This window comes from Oncorhynchus nerka, linkage group LG2 (assembly GCF_034236695.1).
Source record: "Oncorhynchus nerka isolate Pitt River linkage group LG2, Oner_Uvic_2.0, whole genome shotgun sequence".
In the NCBI taxonomy this organism is placed as follows: Eukaryota; Metazoa; Chordata; class Actinopteri; order Salmoniformes; family Salmonidae; genus Oncorhynchus; species Oncorhynchus nerka.
This window is the reverse complement of record NC_088397.1, coordinates 51368362-51384475: the sequence shown is the minus strand read 5'-3', so window position 1 is coordinate 51384475 and position 16114 is coordinate 51368362. Positions and strand designations below refer to the sequence as shown.

The 16114-nt window shown below is 40.0% G+C and overlaps 1 protein-coding gene across 3 annotated transcripts in view; it reads right to left on the bottom strand.

The window, feature by feature from the left end:
- Positions 1 to 748: 748 nt before the first annotated feature.
- LOC115137202 (inositol 1,4,5-trisphosphate receptor type 1-like) overlaps positions 749 to 16114 on the bottom strand; it is a 156219-nt gene continuing 140853 nt past the window's right edge. For all 3 annotated transcript variants that reach the window (XM_065027815.1, XM_029673420.2, XM_065027808.1), the window contains 3 exons: positions 13446 to 13606; positions 3933 to 4094; positions 749 to 2193 (listed from right to left, as the gene is read on the bottom strand). In XM_065027815.1, the coding sequence (XP_064883887.1) occupies positions 2104 to 2193; positions 3933 to 4094; positions 13446 to 13606 (413 nt within the window). In that variant the 3' untranslated portion in view covers positions 749 to 2103. The remainder of the gene's footprint in view (positions 2194 to 3932; positions 4095 to 13445; positions 13607 to 16114) is intronic.

Sequence of the window (16114 nt, the reverse complement as noted above, 5' to 3'; positions counted from 1 at the left end):
TTAAAAGTAGCCATACAACCAGTTTAGAAAAAACAGAACATTCTGCTCCATTGACCTCCCTTGAAAAAGTGCAAGGTTGCCAGTATTTGACTGGAACTGTATACTGTGTATAAATGCCTCAATAGTTGTGACAATACTTACAAAGAGTTGAATACAAATTAAGTAATATTTTCTATAACAAAAGCAGACACTGTAGAAGTAGGTGAAAAAAATAGGGGGGAAATGATGTTACCTCTGACCTTTGCAGCTGAATTTTGCAATGGACTACAACACTGGAATATAGCTTTCCTTCAACATTTGATACAAAGTAACTGATTATCAAGCTAAAGTCAATACCTCTTCAGGACACTGGCCAGATGTGTATATATGGACATATATTTACAAATTCAATAATGAGATCCACAATATTCATCTTAAAAATAAAGTAAATTGTGAAAAATTGAAGGCCGTTGGGCTCTCTGCTAACTACAAAGCTGACTTGCTAGTTGTCTAGAACATTTCAAAGTAGTTCCACCCACCGATAAAAACTAACCATGCAAATAAACCCATTACACTGCAACTTGAGGTTAAACAGAGTACACTGCCTATACAGAATTGAGTCACTGTAAAATGTATAAAATGCCTATAGGCCTCATGAATTAAAAGCAGATTTAGGCAGCATCTGTGATTTATCTCAATCACAACCTTTCCTATAAAAGGTTAGTAGCCCATTAGCCTTCTGTGTAGTGACAAGATTCAATGGTGGATATAAAGGAGAATTACATACTGTATATTTTATTAAATAACTCTACATTATTTTACAATTCTGACAGTACTTAACTATTTTAAATTAGTCCTTTAAACATTAATTTCCAGTAACACCGCTTTAAATTCCATATTACCTTTCTGAAAACGTAGGTCCCTATACAAGAACAATGGCTTGAAAAAAGTATTAAACAGCAGAATTGAGAACTCAACAGATGTGCTGAACAATAAAACAATGAAAAACACAATGACTAGTAAATCAGTAGCCAAATATACGTCTTACAGGGACAAATGGCACACATGATAGGTGTATAATTAAAACATGACAAACCTGGACGATAGATGCTAATAATATTTAGTGCAATAAAATGTGGAAAGTTTAACAAATCATGACAGCTTGGTCATATTTTAACATATTACATTTGTTTGGATGAAATGTCCTAACACCTCCCACTATCCCAGTTAAATAAGAAAGCAAATATCATAAAATAGTACAACAAGGTAGGACACATTCTTATTTGCAGAAAGGAAGCCGAAAACAAGACCTATACTTGCTCTCAGACAATACTATATCTCTATTAAGCGTATTAAATACTTTTTATGAAACATTCTGAAATAAATAAAACAAGTAAAATCAGAAAGCCCAGAACAATGCATGTAACTTGATCTGTCCAGCCAACAGCTATTCTACATGGAATAATTTCCATATGTGAAGTCTAACAACAGGTCCCTATTTAATTTGAAGCAAAATAATAAAAAATAAAGCTCCCATTTGAAAATGTTTTCTGTCCCTATTAAATAAGGCATGACTTAAAGAACAACTTAAATTCATACACCAAGGAGGTGGTTGCATATTTAAGTAGTGATATTGCACAAAATACAAAAATAAGACATTAAATACTGCTTGCTATACCAGTAGTATATACAAAAAGATGTTTCTTTCCATGTCTCTCAGTGTCATCTTCACGTTGGACTACCTATTCCTGTGTCCAGTACAGCACTGCTGTATTTCAAGTTCACACAGTAAAGGCCATATAATGAGAATTCACTTTCGTTTCTACATAGAAAACATTTGGCACCAATCCCAAATGGCCTGGGAAAAAGATGGGGTGTCTGGGTCTGGTGAGTGTTCTTGTTTGTTATACCTTTGTGGGCTAACCTACATATCACAATTATATGACTAGCTATGTCAGTGTGTTGCCTACTGTTACGCTTCACACTCACACTCGGTAGCTACAGTATGAAGGCGGGAGTGACCACTAAGTGAAGATTCTGCACTCTGTTCTCTATGCAAACACAAAGCAGGAGTAGAAGTGGGTCTTCCTGGGTCTTGTGGCTAGGTTGGGGGCATCCTCAGCCTCACGCAGGTTGCTGGGGGTTGGCGTGTTGAGGATGCTGAGGATGGCCCAACAGTCCAATTCTCTGTTTCTGCTTCCTTTGCTCTGTCATCTAGAGGACAACACACGGGACAGGAGCTGGGTTATTTGCTCAACTCTCATTTTCTGTATCTGTACCTCTGCTGCTCTGTCACATCTACTGTCGGTGTCTGACACTAGCCTCCAAATAAGCGGATGCTAAAGTTTCTTTTTCAGATAAAGTTTTAAAAAGCTGTCCATGCCTGCAAATGCTGCACAGCAACGAAGTGAAAGCTTTTGAGTTTAACGGGAGGGTTTCAGTGTTTCATCTGAAACGTATCCTTCTACCCTTTTAGAACGTCACCTTGTCTAACAACATGTACACCACAGTAAGCAAACAACCAGCAGTGAAACCCCAGTAAAATACATTTTTACTTTCAAGTCAGGCTCATGAGTAATAATGCAAGATGTTGGCTTTCATGGCACTAGGGACGACATCCGTTTGAAATAAACTGAAGTATTAAAACAAAACAAGTGTCCTAAAAAAAGATTTTGCAATCTTAATATTGCAAACATACAATGGCAAAGGCAATACAAATACCCTCACAAACGCTGTTGGTCATGAGATGAGCGTTATAAAAGGAATGAATTATTAGATGTTGGGAAGTGCTAGAAAGAGCAGCATTAAAGTTTGTGAGAGTGCTGTGGGGGTGGCCACTGGTTAAACTCAGTTACAGTAGAATGTGACTCTTTATTTGTGCCACAGCAAACTAATTAAATCCATTTTCGTTGGAATTATGTAACAGATGGAGCTCTTGTCTGGGCCAGTTGTTTTTGAAACCATTTTCTTGTTTGTGCCACGTTTGAGTGCCATGGAGCATGATTAAGACTCTTACAGGCAAGGGAGGGGACAGGAGGCACTGAAGGCAACTTCTGGGAAAATGAGACTGAAACAGTCCAATGTAAAAATAAAAAAAGCACAGTTTAGTCTGAATTTGTCTGTCAACTAAACTCAAAGTTAATTTTCATATTTTGGTCCATGTTTGTGTACGTGTGCAAAAAACGTGCAAAAGCCAAGTTAGACATCAACCAATTTAGATCTTAACATGTATTTATGGAGATATTTAGTAATGAATAATCAAGAGAAAAGGGTTTTTGTGCCCTCACCCAAACCTTTTAGCCACACAACAACCATTTCCTTCTGTCTGGGTCATTGTCTAGATAACACCCACTTCCTCATAGACACGTCTAATTTTATTGATAGACCAAAATACTACTTTGTTTACAAGAAACAGTATGCAGAGTTCGATGAAATTATTTATGACCAGTAACATTTTCTTGAACCGAACACAACTAATAAAGGTTGTATAATTAAATGATAGTCATTGCCATTATGATCGTTGTCATTCTAATAATATTGGTAATAATAAAAGGTGTTAAGATCATCATTATCATCTTGCCAATTTACTGTAATCTGACCATGGGCATATAAAGTCTACCAGATTATTGTACATAAATATAATTACTGCATTTAAAGATGCTCTAGCTCTGACTAGGATGCCCACAATACAGTGTGAGCTAAGTCATTGTGGAACTAATCCTTGCTTAATGACGTAAATCAGATCAGGTTGAAGGCCACATGAGCTGCAGCATTGTGCACTATGAGTCATTGCCTTCTGATTTTAGTAAGCTCTACACCTACAAGCCAAAGAGTTGCTATCAAACAGATCAAAGCTACACAAATGACATGGAAAAATATTGAAATAATGTAATATTTTCATAGCAATATCTATACAGACCACCATCTAGTCACAGCCAAAAGGGTCGACTCACCTGCTCCTTGAGCTCAGTCAGTTGTCCAGAGAGGTTGGAGACTAGCTTCATGGTAGACTCCAGTTTCTCCTGTAGGCTCCTGATTTCATTTTGCTCCCCGTCCGCATCGCTACAGACCAGAGACATGGCCCGCATCCGTGGAAACCAGTCAAGGTTGTGCTCCTGGTGACCAGAGGGAGAAGAGATGTTATTTAAGCATGACTAGAACATTTGTTGGAGCACAATACATTTAAATTCTGTTCTCTAATCATGATTATAAAAGAATATATAGTAAATATTTGGTAACATTTTCGTAACACTTCCATACACTTTGAAAAAGTAAACATTGTAAAGTGGACAAAAATGTACCGCCCAGAATTGATTAAATAATCATTTAAACATCAATCAAATATCTTTACAATTTGTTTGCTCAGGGAAAAAAGGTATATTTTCATCACATTTTGTCATTAATTTAATGTATGCCGAACAAAAATATAAAACACAACATGTAACAATTTCAAAGATTTTACTGAGTTACAGTTCATATGAGGAAATCAGTCATTTAAAATAAACGCATTAGACAATAGTCTATGGATTTCACATGACTGGGAATACAGATGTGCATCTGTTGTTCACATATACCTTTAAAAAAAGATATACCTTTAAAGAATTGACCTCACATTAGGCCTCAGGATATTGTCAAGGTATTTCTGTGCACTCAAATACCCATCGATAAAATGCAATTGTGTCCGTTGTCTGTATGCCTGCCCATACCGAACCCCACCGCCACCATGGGGCACTCTGTTCACAAAGTTGAATCAGCAAACCGCTCGCCCACATGACGCCATACGCGTGGTCTGCATTTGTGAGGCCGGTTGGACGTACTGCCAAATGATCTAAAATGACATTGGAGGCGGCTTATGGTAGAGAAATTAACATTCAATTCTCTGGCAACAGCTCTGGTGGACATTCCTGCAGTCAGCATGCCAATTGCATGCTCCCTCAAATCTGTGGCATTATGTTGGACATTTTAGAGTGGCCTTTTATTGTCCCGAGCACAAGGGGCACCTGTGTAATGATAATGCTGTTGAAACAGCTTGTTGATATGCCACACCTGTCAGGTGGATGGATTATGTTTACAAAGGAGAACTGCACACTAACAGGTATGTAACCAAATTTGTAAAAAAAAAAAAAATTGACGAGAAATTATCTTTTTGTGCCTATGGAAAATGTGTGGGATCATTTCAGCTCATGAAACATGGGACCAACACCTTGCATTCATATTTTTGTTCAGTGTAATTACATTTCTGGTGAACACTTATTTCATCAAATTTCACCAATAACATGCTAACAGCCTTTGATTTTCTTTGACAAAGCCTTACACATTAGGGTAAGTCAGAATGACATCAAATATATTAGCTAGCTACGGTTCCACTTAGCAAACAGATGCCTCTTTGACTTGTGTTTCTCTCAATCCCTCTTTGTCTGTCTGTCTGTCTGTCTGTCTGTCTGTCTGTCTGTCTGTCTGTCTGTCTGTCTGTCTGTCTGTCTGTCTGTCTGTCTGTCTGTCTGTCTGTCTGTCTCTGTCTCTGTCTCTGTCTCTGTCTCTGTCTCTGTCTGTATGTCTTTGTGCACTTATCAAGCCTATAATAAAATGTAATAGAATTAATGTTGGGGACTTTCCATACCAGGGAGTTCAAACTTACCGAGACAACTTCCTTTAAAAAAATGATGATCTAATTATACAATAACACAGTCAGGTTGGATGTGTGAGGGCCGAATAGAGGAACATTTACTCAGACTTAACTAGCAATATAAGGCTGAGTTCCCCATTTCATTAATGTGGTATATTGTTGCATGTAAACTTCCTCTTCGGTGGCAATGTGGAGTTTAACACAACACACCCCTAAAGTGACAAAATGAGAATTGCTTGAATTTTCCAAATGCCACCACTGATTAGTTTCACATCTAAATAGTTGAGGTAAGAAAAACGTCTCAAGTCATCCACAGTGATTTGTAACAACTCTTTGCCTCTTTCCTCATTTGTAAAATGTTTCCACGCTCCTCCTTGGTGTGTAGCCTACAGTACACATCAAAACACCACAGCTATCAATCAGTCAATACCTCTCAATTAATTTCTTATGCTAATCTGCTCTACCCGAGTGGAATCGCATGACTAAACTGATGGCTTCTAAAAATATAAAATGGAAAACATACTGTACAAGGCATGCCCAGCGCACCTAGTGCACAAACGTTTACGCGTGGAGAACACAGTAAGTGTGACGGCCAGTCACTTCAGAGTCTTGAGCCAGTGAAAGGGTCGCTGCGTTCATCCAGGCGAGCGGCAAAGGGCCACTCTGAGCACATTCTGTCACCCCTCCATCTCCTCCAGCACTTGGCCACTACATACCAATGTTATTGTGCACTGTCTGAACCTACCCTCAAACAAACGGAGGCTGTGTGAATAGGTCTGTCTGGAAGTCCCATCAACAAAAACACACGTTGGTAGATGCACACCATTAAAAAATAGTCACTCCTTTAGCTACATGTACATGCATGTGCACTCCCAGACCCTACAAAATAGCATTACAGTTAGCTTAACTACAAACCGAACAGTAGATTGTGTGCTTGAACAGGAGCGTGCTGGGTAGCACCTGCACTGTCGCTGGTTGTGAGCACAGCTGCATGGCTGGAAAAGTCCCTGGGTTTCAGTGGTGTAGTCTGAGATGCGGGGGCAAGAGTGGCGGCTGCATGGGCCACAGGCTAGTCCTAGGTCAGACAAACAGCAGGACAGGGGAATCACACAGAGACTCATTCTGAGATGAGGAAAGAAGAGCTGTGTGCATGCTCAACCCCACACCCTCCTCGCAGCACAATGCTGCTTTCCCACATGTGATCATGTACATGCGTACTCTGTATTGGACATCTACCTACTATAATAGACTAGAAATGCACAGACACAGTATACTAGATTGCTCTGCTAGTGTACTGCTGAACGTAGAAACAAATCCTTCAAGAAAAAGAATGTATAGCTCAGACATAATGACATAAGTAAAGTCGTGTCAACATTATTTGTCTGAAATCCATTTGTAATCAAAGTGCCAGGCTTGACTTGGATGAGAAAGGGGCAGAGGCGTGCAGTACAGCAAGATTGATCATCCTGCCCTTTGCTGTCTGTGTCAAGAGTCAGTTTGACAGCCCAGCCCCCCAAAACCCCTTTTCCTTTCTCAGTGTTTACAAGTGAAAACACTTCCAGTAAGTCTCAGGCCGATGTCACCGCTGACATTAAATTCATCTTCACAGTAGCTCAATGGAAATGACAGAAATTCATTTTCCATTATTAAAACCACAAGGGCCATGACAGAGAAACAGGATGCTGTGTGGTTTTGACAGCAACAGAAACGTCACAGGCAAGCCACAGGCCACCTGACATACTGACAACCCACCACATCTACTACTCTTCCACACAATTTAAAGAAACAGATCACATTTCAAAATAGACCAAACAAACAATTAGAAACAATGTGCAAAACACAATGGGAAAACTCCTTCTCACTCCCCTTCTTCTGAAATGCCTCTAAAGCATTCTCTTATCAATGCGATTCAAAGTTCAAATCACGATGTGGATGCATCTTGGCGCAGCGAGCATGGGCCGCAATAATAATGAGGGCAACAGATTCTGGCGTACCCAAGTCAAGCAATATAAATGTAAGCCTTCAACCCGACACTTCAGCCAAGGCTTTCTGCAATTGACGTCAGTCCCAGTCATTGTCAGACTTGTCTGACTTCTATCTACACCCCCTGATCTCTTAAATCCCCTCTGTGCATATGAGGTGTCTTCACCACTTCAGACAGCATCATCATGAGACACTGTCATGCTTGTTAGGGTAACCAGGGGAGAAAGAAGGGGAAATGTATCAATAGAACTATTATACAGTATTAAGCCTATTACACCAACATAGGGCGCCTTTTCCTCTACCATGTCAAATGAAGAAGAAAGATCTCCTGTGTTGAGTTGTGACATCATAAGAGGATAACTAATGTGACCGATTCCTCCACTTCTCAGATTCTAAAAGCTCAAACATGTATTTTCTTTTATTAATCCATCCCCCTCTTCGGAGATCCCCCTCTTGCTTTTTTACAGCTTTCTTGCGAACATATACACACATTTTGCATGTACATTTTACATGCAATGCATTCAGAAAATATTCAGACCCCTTGACTTTTTCAACATTTTGTTATGTTACAGCCTTATTCTAAAATGTACTAAATTGTTTGTTTTGTCTCATCAATCTACATACAATACCGAATAATGAGAAAGCAAAAACAGGTTTTTAGATTTCTTTGCTAATTCATGTAAAATAAAGAACAGAAATATCACATTTACATAAGTATTTAGACCCTTTGCTATGAGACTTGAAAATGAGCTAAGGTGCATCCTGTTTCCATTGATCGTTCTTGAGATGTTTCTACAACTTGATTGGGGTCCACCTGTGGTCAATTCAACTGATTCTATATGATTTGTAAAGGCACACACCTGTCTATAAAAATCCCACAGTTGACAGTGCATGTCAGAGCATAAACCAAGCCATGAGGTGGAAGGTATTGTCCATAGAGCTCCAAGACAGGATTGTGTCGAGGCACAGATCTGGAGAAGGGTACCAAACTATTTCTGCAGCACTGAAGGTCCCCAAGAACATAGTGACCTCCATCATTTTTAAAATGGAAAAAGTTTGGAATCAACTAGACTTCCTAAACCTGGTCGCCCGGCCAAACTGAGCAATTGGGGAAGAAGGGCCTTGGTCTGGGAGGTGACCAAGAACCCGATGGTCACTCTGACAGAACTCCAGAGTTCCTCTGTGGAGATGGGAGAACCTTCCAGAAGGACAACCATCTCTGCAGCACTCCACCAATCCGACCAGTTTCCAGACAGAAACCACATCTCAGTTAAAAGACACATGACAGCTCGCTTGGAATTTGCCAAAAGTCACCTAAAGGACTCTCAGACCATGAGAAACAACATTCTCTGGTCTGATGAAACCAAGATTGAACTCTTTGGCCTGAATGCCAAGCGTCATGTCTGGAGGAAACCTAGCATGGTGGTGGCAGCAGCAGCATACCGTGGTGATGTTTTTCAGTGACAGGGACTGGGAGACTAGTCAGGATCAAGGGAAAGACGAAAAGAGCAAAGTACGAAGAGATTGATGAAAACCTGCTTGAGAGGGCTCAGGACCTCCGACTGGGGCGAAGGTTCACCTTCCAACAGGACAACGACCCTAAACACACAGCCAAGGCAACGCAGGAGTGGCTTCGGGACAAGTCTCTGAATGTCCTTGAGTGGCTCAGCCAGAGCCCAGACTTTAACCCGATCGAACATCTCTGGAGAGACCTGAAAATAGCTGTGCAGTGATGCTCCCCATCAAACCAGACAGAGATTGAGAGGATGTGCAGAGGAGAAACTACACAAATACAGTTGGACCAAGCTTGTAGTGTCATATCCAAGAAGACTCAAAGCTGTAATCGCTGTCTCTGAGCTCTACGGACAATTCCTTAGACCTGATGGCTTGGTTTTTGCTCTGAAATGCACTGTCAACTGTCGGACCTTATATAGACAGGTGTGTGCCGTTCCAAATCATGTCCAATCAATTGAATTTACCACAGCTGGACTCCAATCAAGTTGTAGAAACATCTCAAGGATGATCAATGGAAACAGGATGCACCTGAGCTCAATTTCGAGTCTCATAGCAAAGGGTCTGAATACTTATGTTTAAAAAGCATTTAAAACATTTGTTTTTAAATAAATGTGCAAATATGTCTAAAAACCTGTTTTCACTTCGTCATTATGAGGTATTGTGTGAAGATTGATGAGGAACACTTTTTATTTAATCATTTTTAGAATAAGGCTGTAATAGATGCATCACAAGTCCTAAACTGGCAGCTTCATTAAATAGTACCCGCAAAACACCAGCCTAGAAGGCCAGAATCCCGGAGTCTCCTCTTCACTGTTGACGTTGAGACTGGTGTTTTGCGGGTACTATTTAATGAAGCTGCCAGTTGAGGACTTGTGAGACATTTGTTTCTCAAACTAGACACTCTAATGCACTTGTCCTCTTGCTTAGTTGTGCACCGGGGCCTCCCACCCCTTTTTCTATTCTGGTTAGAGACCATTTGCGCTGTTCTGTGAAGCGAGTAGGACACAGCGTTGTACGAGATCTTCAGTTTCTTGGCAATTTCTGTCAAGGAATAGCCTTCAATTCTCAGAACAAAAATAGACTGACGAGTTTCGGAAGAAAAGTCTTTGTTTCTGGCCATTTTGAGCCTGTAATCGAACCCAAAAATGCTGATGCTCCAGATACTCAACTAGTCTAAAGAAGGCCAGTTTTATTGCTTCTTTAATCCAGACAACAGTTTTCAGCTGTGCTAACATAATTGCAAAAGGGTTTTATAATGATCAATTAGCCTTTTAAAATTATAAACTTGGATTAGCTAACACACCGTGCCATTGGAACACAGGAGTGATGGTTGCTGATAATGGGTCTCTGACGCCTATGTAGATATTCCATTAAAAATCAGCCGTTTCCAGCTACAATAGTCATTTACATCATTCACAATGTCTACACTGTATTTCTGATCAATTTAATGTTATTTTAATGGTCAAAAATAATTTCCTTTCTTTCAGCATATATACACAGACACACATATATACAGTTGAAGTCGGAAGTTTACATACACTTAGGTCATTAAAACTTGTTTTTCAACCACTGCACAAATTTCTTGTTAACAAACTATAGCTTTGGCAAGTCGGTTAGGACATCCACTTTGTGCATGACACAATTAATTTTTCCAACAATTGCTTACAAACAGATTATTTCACTTATAATTCACTGTATCACAATTCCAGTGGGTCAGAAGTTTACATACACTAAGTTGACTGTGGCTTTAAACAGCTTGGAGAATTCCAGAAAATGATGTCATGGCTTTAGAAGCTTCTGATTGGCTAATTGACATCATTTGAGTCAATTGGAGCTGTACCTGTGGATGCATTTCAAGGCCTACCTTCAAGGCCTATGCAGTGCCTCTTTGCTTGACATCAACGGAAAATCAAAATAAATCAGCCAAGACCTCAGAAAAAAAATTGTAGACATCCACAAGTCTGGTTAATTCTTAGGAGCAATTTCCAAACGCCTGAAGGTACCACGTTAATCTGTACAAACAATAGTACGCAAGTATAAACACCATGGGGCCACGCAGCCGTCATAACGCTCAGGAAGGAAATGCGTTCTGTCTCCTAGAGATGAACGTACTTTGGTGTGAAAAGTGCAAATCAATTCCAGAACAACAGCAAAGGACCTTGTGAAGATGCTGGAGGAAACAGGTACAAAAGTATCTAGCTACGGTTTTGCTACTGCACATGTGGACAAAGATTGTACTTTTTGGAGAAATGTCCTCTGGTCTGATGAAACAAAAATAGAATTGTTTGGCAATAATGGCCATCGTTATGTTTGTTGGAAAAGGGGGGAGTCTTGCAAGCCGAAGAACACCATCCCAACCGTGAAGCACAGGGGTGGCAGCATGTTGTGGGGGTGCTTTGCTGCAGGAGGGCCTGGTGCACTTCACAAAATAGAATGATTCATGAGGACTGACAATTATGTGGATATATTGAAGCAACATCTCAAGAGATCAGTCAGGAAGTTAAGGTTTGGTCACAAATGGGTCTTCCAAATGGACAATGACTCCAAGCATACTTCCAAAGTTGTGGAAAAATGGCTTAAGGACAACAAAGTCAAGGTATTGGAGTGGCCATCACAAAGGCCTGACCTCAATCCTATAGAAAATGTGTGGGCAGAACTGAAAAAGCGTGTGCGAACAAGGAGACCTACAAACCTGAGTCAGCTACACCAGCTCTGTCAGGAGGAATGGGCCAAAATTCACCCAATTTATTGTGGGAAGCTTATGGAAGGATACCCAAAACATTTGACCCAAGTTAAACAATTTAAAGGCAATGCTACCAAATACTAATTGAGTGTATGTAAACTTCTGACCCACTGGGAATGTGAAGAAATAAAAGCTGAAATAAATAATTATCTCTACTATTATTCTGACATTTCAAATTCTTAAAAGAAAGTGGTGATCCTAACTGACCTAAAACATGGATATTTTACTAAGATTAAATGTCAGGAATTGTGAAAAACTGAGTTTAAATGTATTTGACTAAGGTGTATGTAAACTTCCGACTTCAACTGTATACCCACACATATACACACATACAAGCTATTAACTTAGTTCTTGGTAAAAGTTTTGATCCATTAATAGCCCAGAGCCTGCATGCAGACATGCATGAACCTCCTGATGCTGGAGAGCTAACATCTAAGCTGTGAATTCTCTAAACTCAGCTTCTTCAGTAAATTACCATGTCTGAGCTCTGCCGAGAGCCGTGCTGCAGACACCTAATTTAGCTCCCAATCCAGAGCAGGAGGCCCCACATGATCAAACATGTTGCATGAGTCCAGTTGTGGTTCACTGTTCGAGTTGACGGGTCAGTGGATTCTAACACACCATGTGCCCTCTCTCAAGCAGAGGTCACTTTAAATCCTCCTTTGGACCACAATGTGTCCCCGACAAGCTCTGTTTGGCTCAGTAGGGTCCAAGGCTAAGAGGGGGTTAGTTAATCCCAAATCAGATGACTCCTCATAAGACCTCGCAGCGCACCTCAAACCGAGAGACAGAACTGGGCCAAATAGTGCCTGAAAACTGTGTCAGAAGTCAACAACAGCACAACTGCATCAGGAAAGTTACCACTGTTGAAGAAGGGGCTTTCCTTTGACAGCTATAATTCTCCATGAAATCACTAAAATAGCAATGGACATTCAAGAACAGAATTTGAACAAAACTCATCGAGCAACAACATATTTTTAAACAATTCTAAAGACACCAAGGAATTAACTACCTCCCGTGGAGTTCTTCAGTCTAAATGTCAATGTATGTGTTCGAGATGCCTCCATGCCGTTGGAAGAGTAGGTAATTAGGTCTTCAGTGCAATAACCTCAGGCCTGGTTGGCATAGGAGACACAGCAGACATTGTGGGAGGGAGGGGTTTCCCACACTGTTCAGCAGCTATCACGAGGCTACCTCCTGGCAGTAACCAGACAGGGGCGATATCGATGGACCAGATGGTGTAACACGGTAAAACAGGGTGGAGGATGACTTTTAAAAAGTCGACAATGTATTGGTGCTTGTGGTTTTCTATTTCTGAAGATTTTTTTAGTTTTAGATGTATTTTCGCCACGGGACAGAGATATTTAACTGCATGCCAAAATGTCTTTCTTTATCTAGTATAGGAGCTGACCTGCATTCTCAGGAGACACATTTGATCAAAGCTCAGATATGTGAGCCTCTCTGATGAAGTCATGCAGAACTGCAAACTCCCTGTTCGAGATATATTTATGACCACATCCCTGCCTATTTTGATGTATAAAATCAAGAATCTCATTCGTAATAAGCTGGCTGGTACTATGCGTAGTAGTCTAGTCGTACCCTGATCATCTCAGCGACGTAGCTCTCTGGTCCTGTGTACTCTGTGGAGTCCTTCACTTTCACCAGCACTATGAAGAACAGGTAGTGCCACATGTTGTGCTCCACCTTGATGTGCTCTTCAAATGTCACTGTCTTGTTGTCAAACTTGTCCCTTTCCAGGCCTGCACACGAGGGGACATATAAAAAACAAATGGTCAAATAAGCAGACACAAATGCATGGCAGTTACTGCATTCCTCATCTGTAAACAATGCATGTGTGGCAATAATGGGTCAATCATTATGAGTCTGGTGATTGTCATGACCTTAGTTGGAATGACTGACTGCACAACAATAGCACGGGGAAGTTGCGTCATTGGAGAAAAGAACACAATGCATTTCAGAGGGAGAATAGAATAGGCCAAGGGACTTAACACTCAACAGGTTCTCAATGTCTCACATAAGCTAGTTTTTTTTTTACATTCCCCTTTGTCCTACGGTGCCACCTATACATACAATGTTTGCACACATGATTGTAGGTCGCTTTCTGCATAAAAGCGTCTGCTAAATGGGTGATTCAAAATATCTTTGGTATCTCAGATTGTTCTGGCAATTTTCACATAGGATCTTCATCTGGAGGAAGGATGTTTGAAAAGCTTTTTACATTTGCATCACAAACCACTTGGAGAAAATCCCTATGAAAGTGTACATTTTAGGCCCCTTTCAGACCTATACATGGCTCCTGTAAGACCCTATGATCTGTAAAACACACATGATACAGACAAAATCTTAGTGTCAATATACTCATCATAGTGTGCCCTAAAATATGCATTATGTTTCGTTTCTGATTTTTTTTCCCACATTCATTTAATAAACATTAAAACATAATATCTCCAAACTACACTTTTAGATTTGTTAATTTTAAGACACAGTGTTTGATTTTAACAAACCTAAAGCAACGGTCAGTTTTAGGGCAGGCAGTAGTGTTTCAGAAATATTCTTGTCATTTTCAATGCTGGAATTATGAGTGCAATAGCTGGTGGTGGCACGAAAGGGCTCTGTTTTGATGAATAAATAAATGATAGGTGTGACGAGGGCTTGGCCACTCACTGGCCAAATCAATCAATTCATGGCTTAAAGGAAAATATTTTTTTTAAATGTTCATATTGATCATCCCCAGCACTACCCAAACATCAACATGTGTGCAAATGGTGCATTTATATGTTTTGTAGTAAAAAAGATAAGAGGAAGATAAGTCTTTCCAATGACATTATCAACCAATTAGTAGGCAATTAGTACGCAATGCCTACTCATAATTGGTTAAAATCACATGATGCACACCGACGATGTCATTGGAAACACGTTTCTTCTATCTCTTTTTACTACAAAACATAGAAACGTGCCATTTTCACATGACCCATTTCAGGAAGCTAGGCGTATGTCACACATCACTACTTCACAGGAGAGGCATTTGAATGTCTTTGCAGAAATGACCTCGGTGAACTTCCTGTGAACTTTCTTGTGCCTTAATAACAAACTTGTATTCCGTCTGTAAATACAAATAAAATTGTTAAATTACGAGCGTATTTGGTTTAGCCACGGAAAAAGACAGGAACCTTCCTGCTAGCCATGAATTGGCTGAGATAATGGATGGGCTGGACATGCCGGGAGATGACTTTGGATTGGTCTACCATGTAGCGTGCTTCTGTCTATAACTTTAGCTGCTCAGTATGTGTTGATAATCCTTTCTACCACGGCTATCTTGAAAGATATAATGTTAGCCATCGAGAACTACAAAAGTTTTGGTACTTTTCTCAACAACATTGATGCCCTGAATTTAGCAGGTGCTATTGACAGATCAGTTGGAAAAAGTTGTGATGGGCTACTTTATGCACATGTCACAGTCAGTGTGAACCGGAGTGACTTGATACAACGCTGGCAAACAAGATGAAGCTACAAAACAAAATTAAGTTAAATGGTTCCCGTCTGATGTGAAGCGTTCATCCATGTATACGGGTAAGAGTTCAGCTACATTTTCAGAAATGATATGTTTCTAATTTTGGCAGAAAGTAATTTTCATTGCAAGTTAAAGCCTACTGTTCGCTAACTAGCAAACGTTAGCTTGCTGGCTCGCTAGCTAACGTTACGCTACGTGTATGATCGGTGTAGTACTATTGTTCGAATCAGAAACCATTTGCATTGCTAGTTATAGCCTAATGTTAGCTAGCTAAAATTGAACCTAGTTGGTTAGCTTTAGCTACCTGCAGATTCATACCACAGAAACTGTATGACAATACGTTTGTATTGGTAGCAGTTTGAGATGGGATTATGCCGGTTCATTGTTTAGCGATGTCTAAACAAAAAACTCCACTTCGTCAGATGATTACATGACCCATCAAGTTAGCCAGGTGTGTCTGGGTAAGCTTCATCTAATAATTCTAAAATATTTTAAAAACTATATATTTTTTGGACACTTTCTGTTTTTGATAATGCTACTATGCAAATACACTACCGGTCAAAAGTTTTAGAACATTACATTACATTTACATTTAAGTCATTTAGCAGACGCTCTTATCCAGAGCGACTTACAAATTGGTGCATTCACCTTATGACATCCAGTGGAGCAGCCACTTTACAATAGTGCATCTAAATCTTTTAAGGGGGGTGAGAAGGATTACTTTATCCTATCCTAG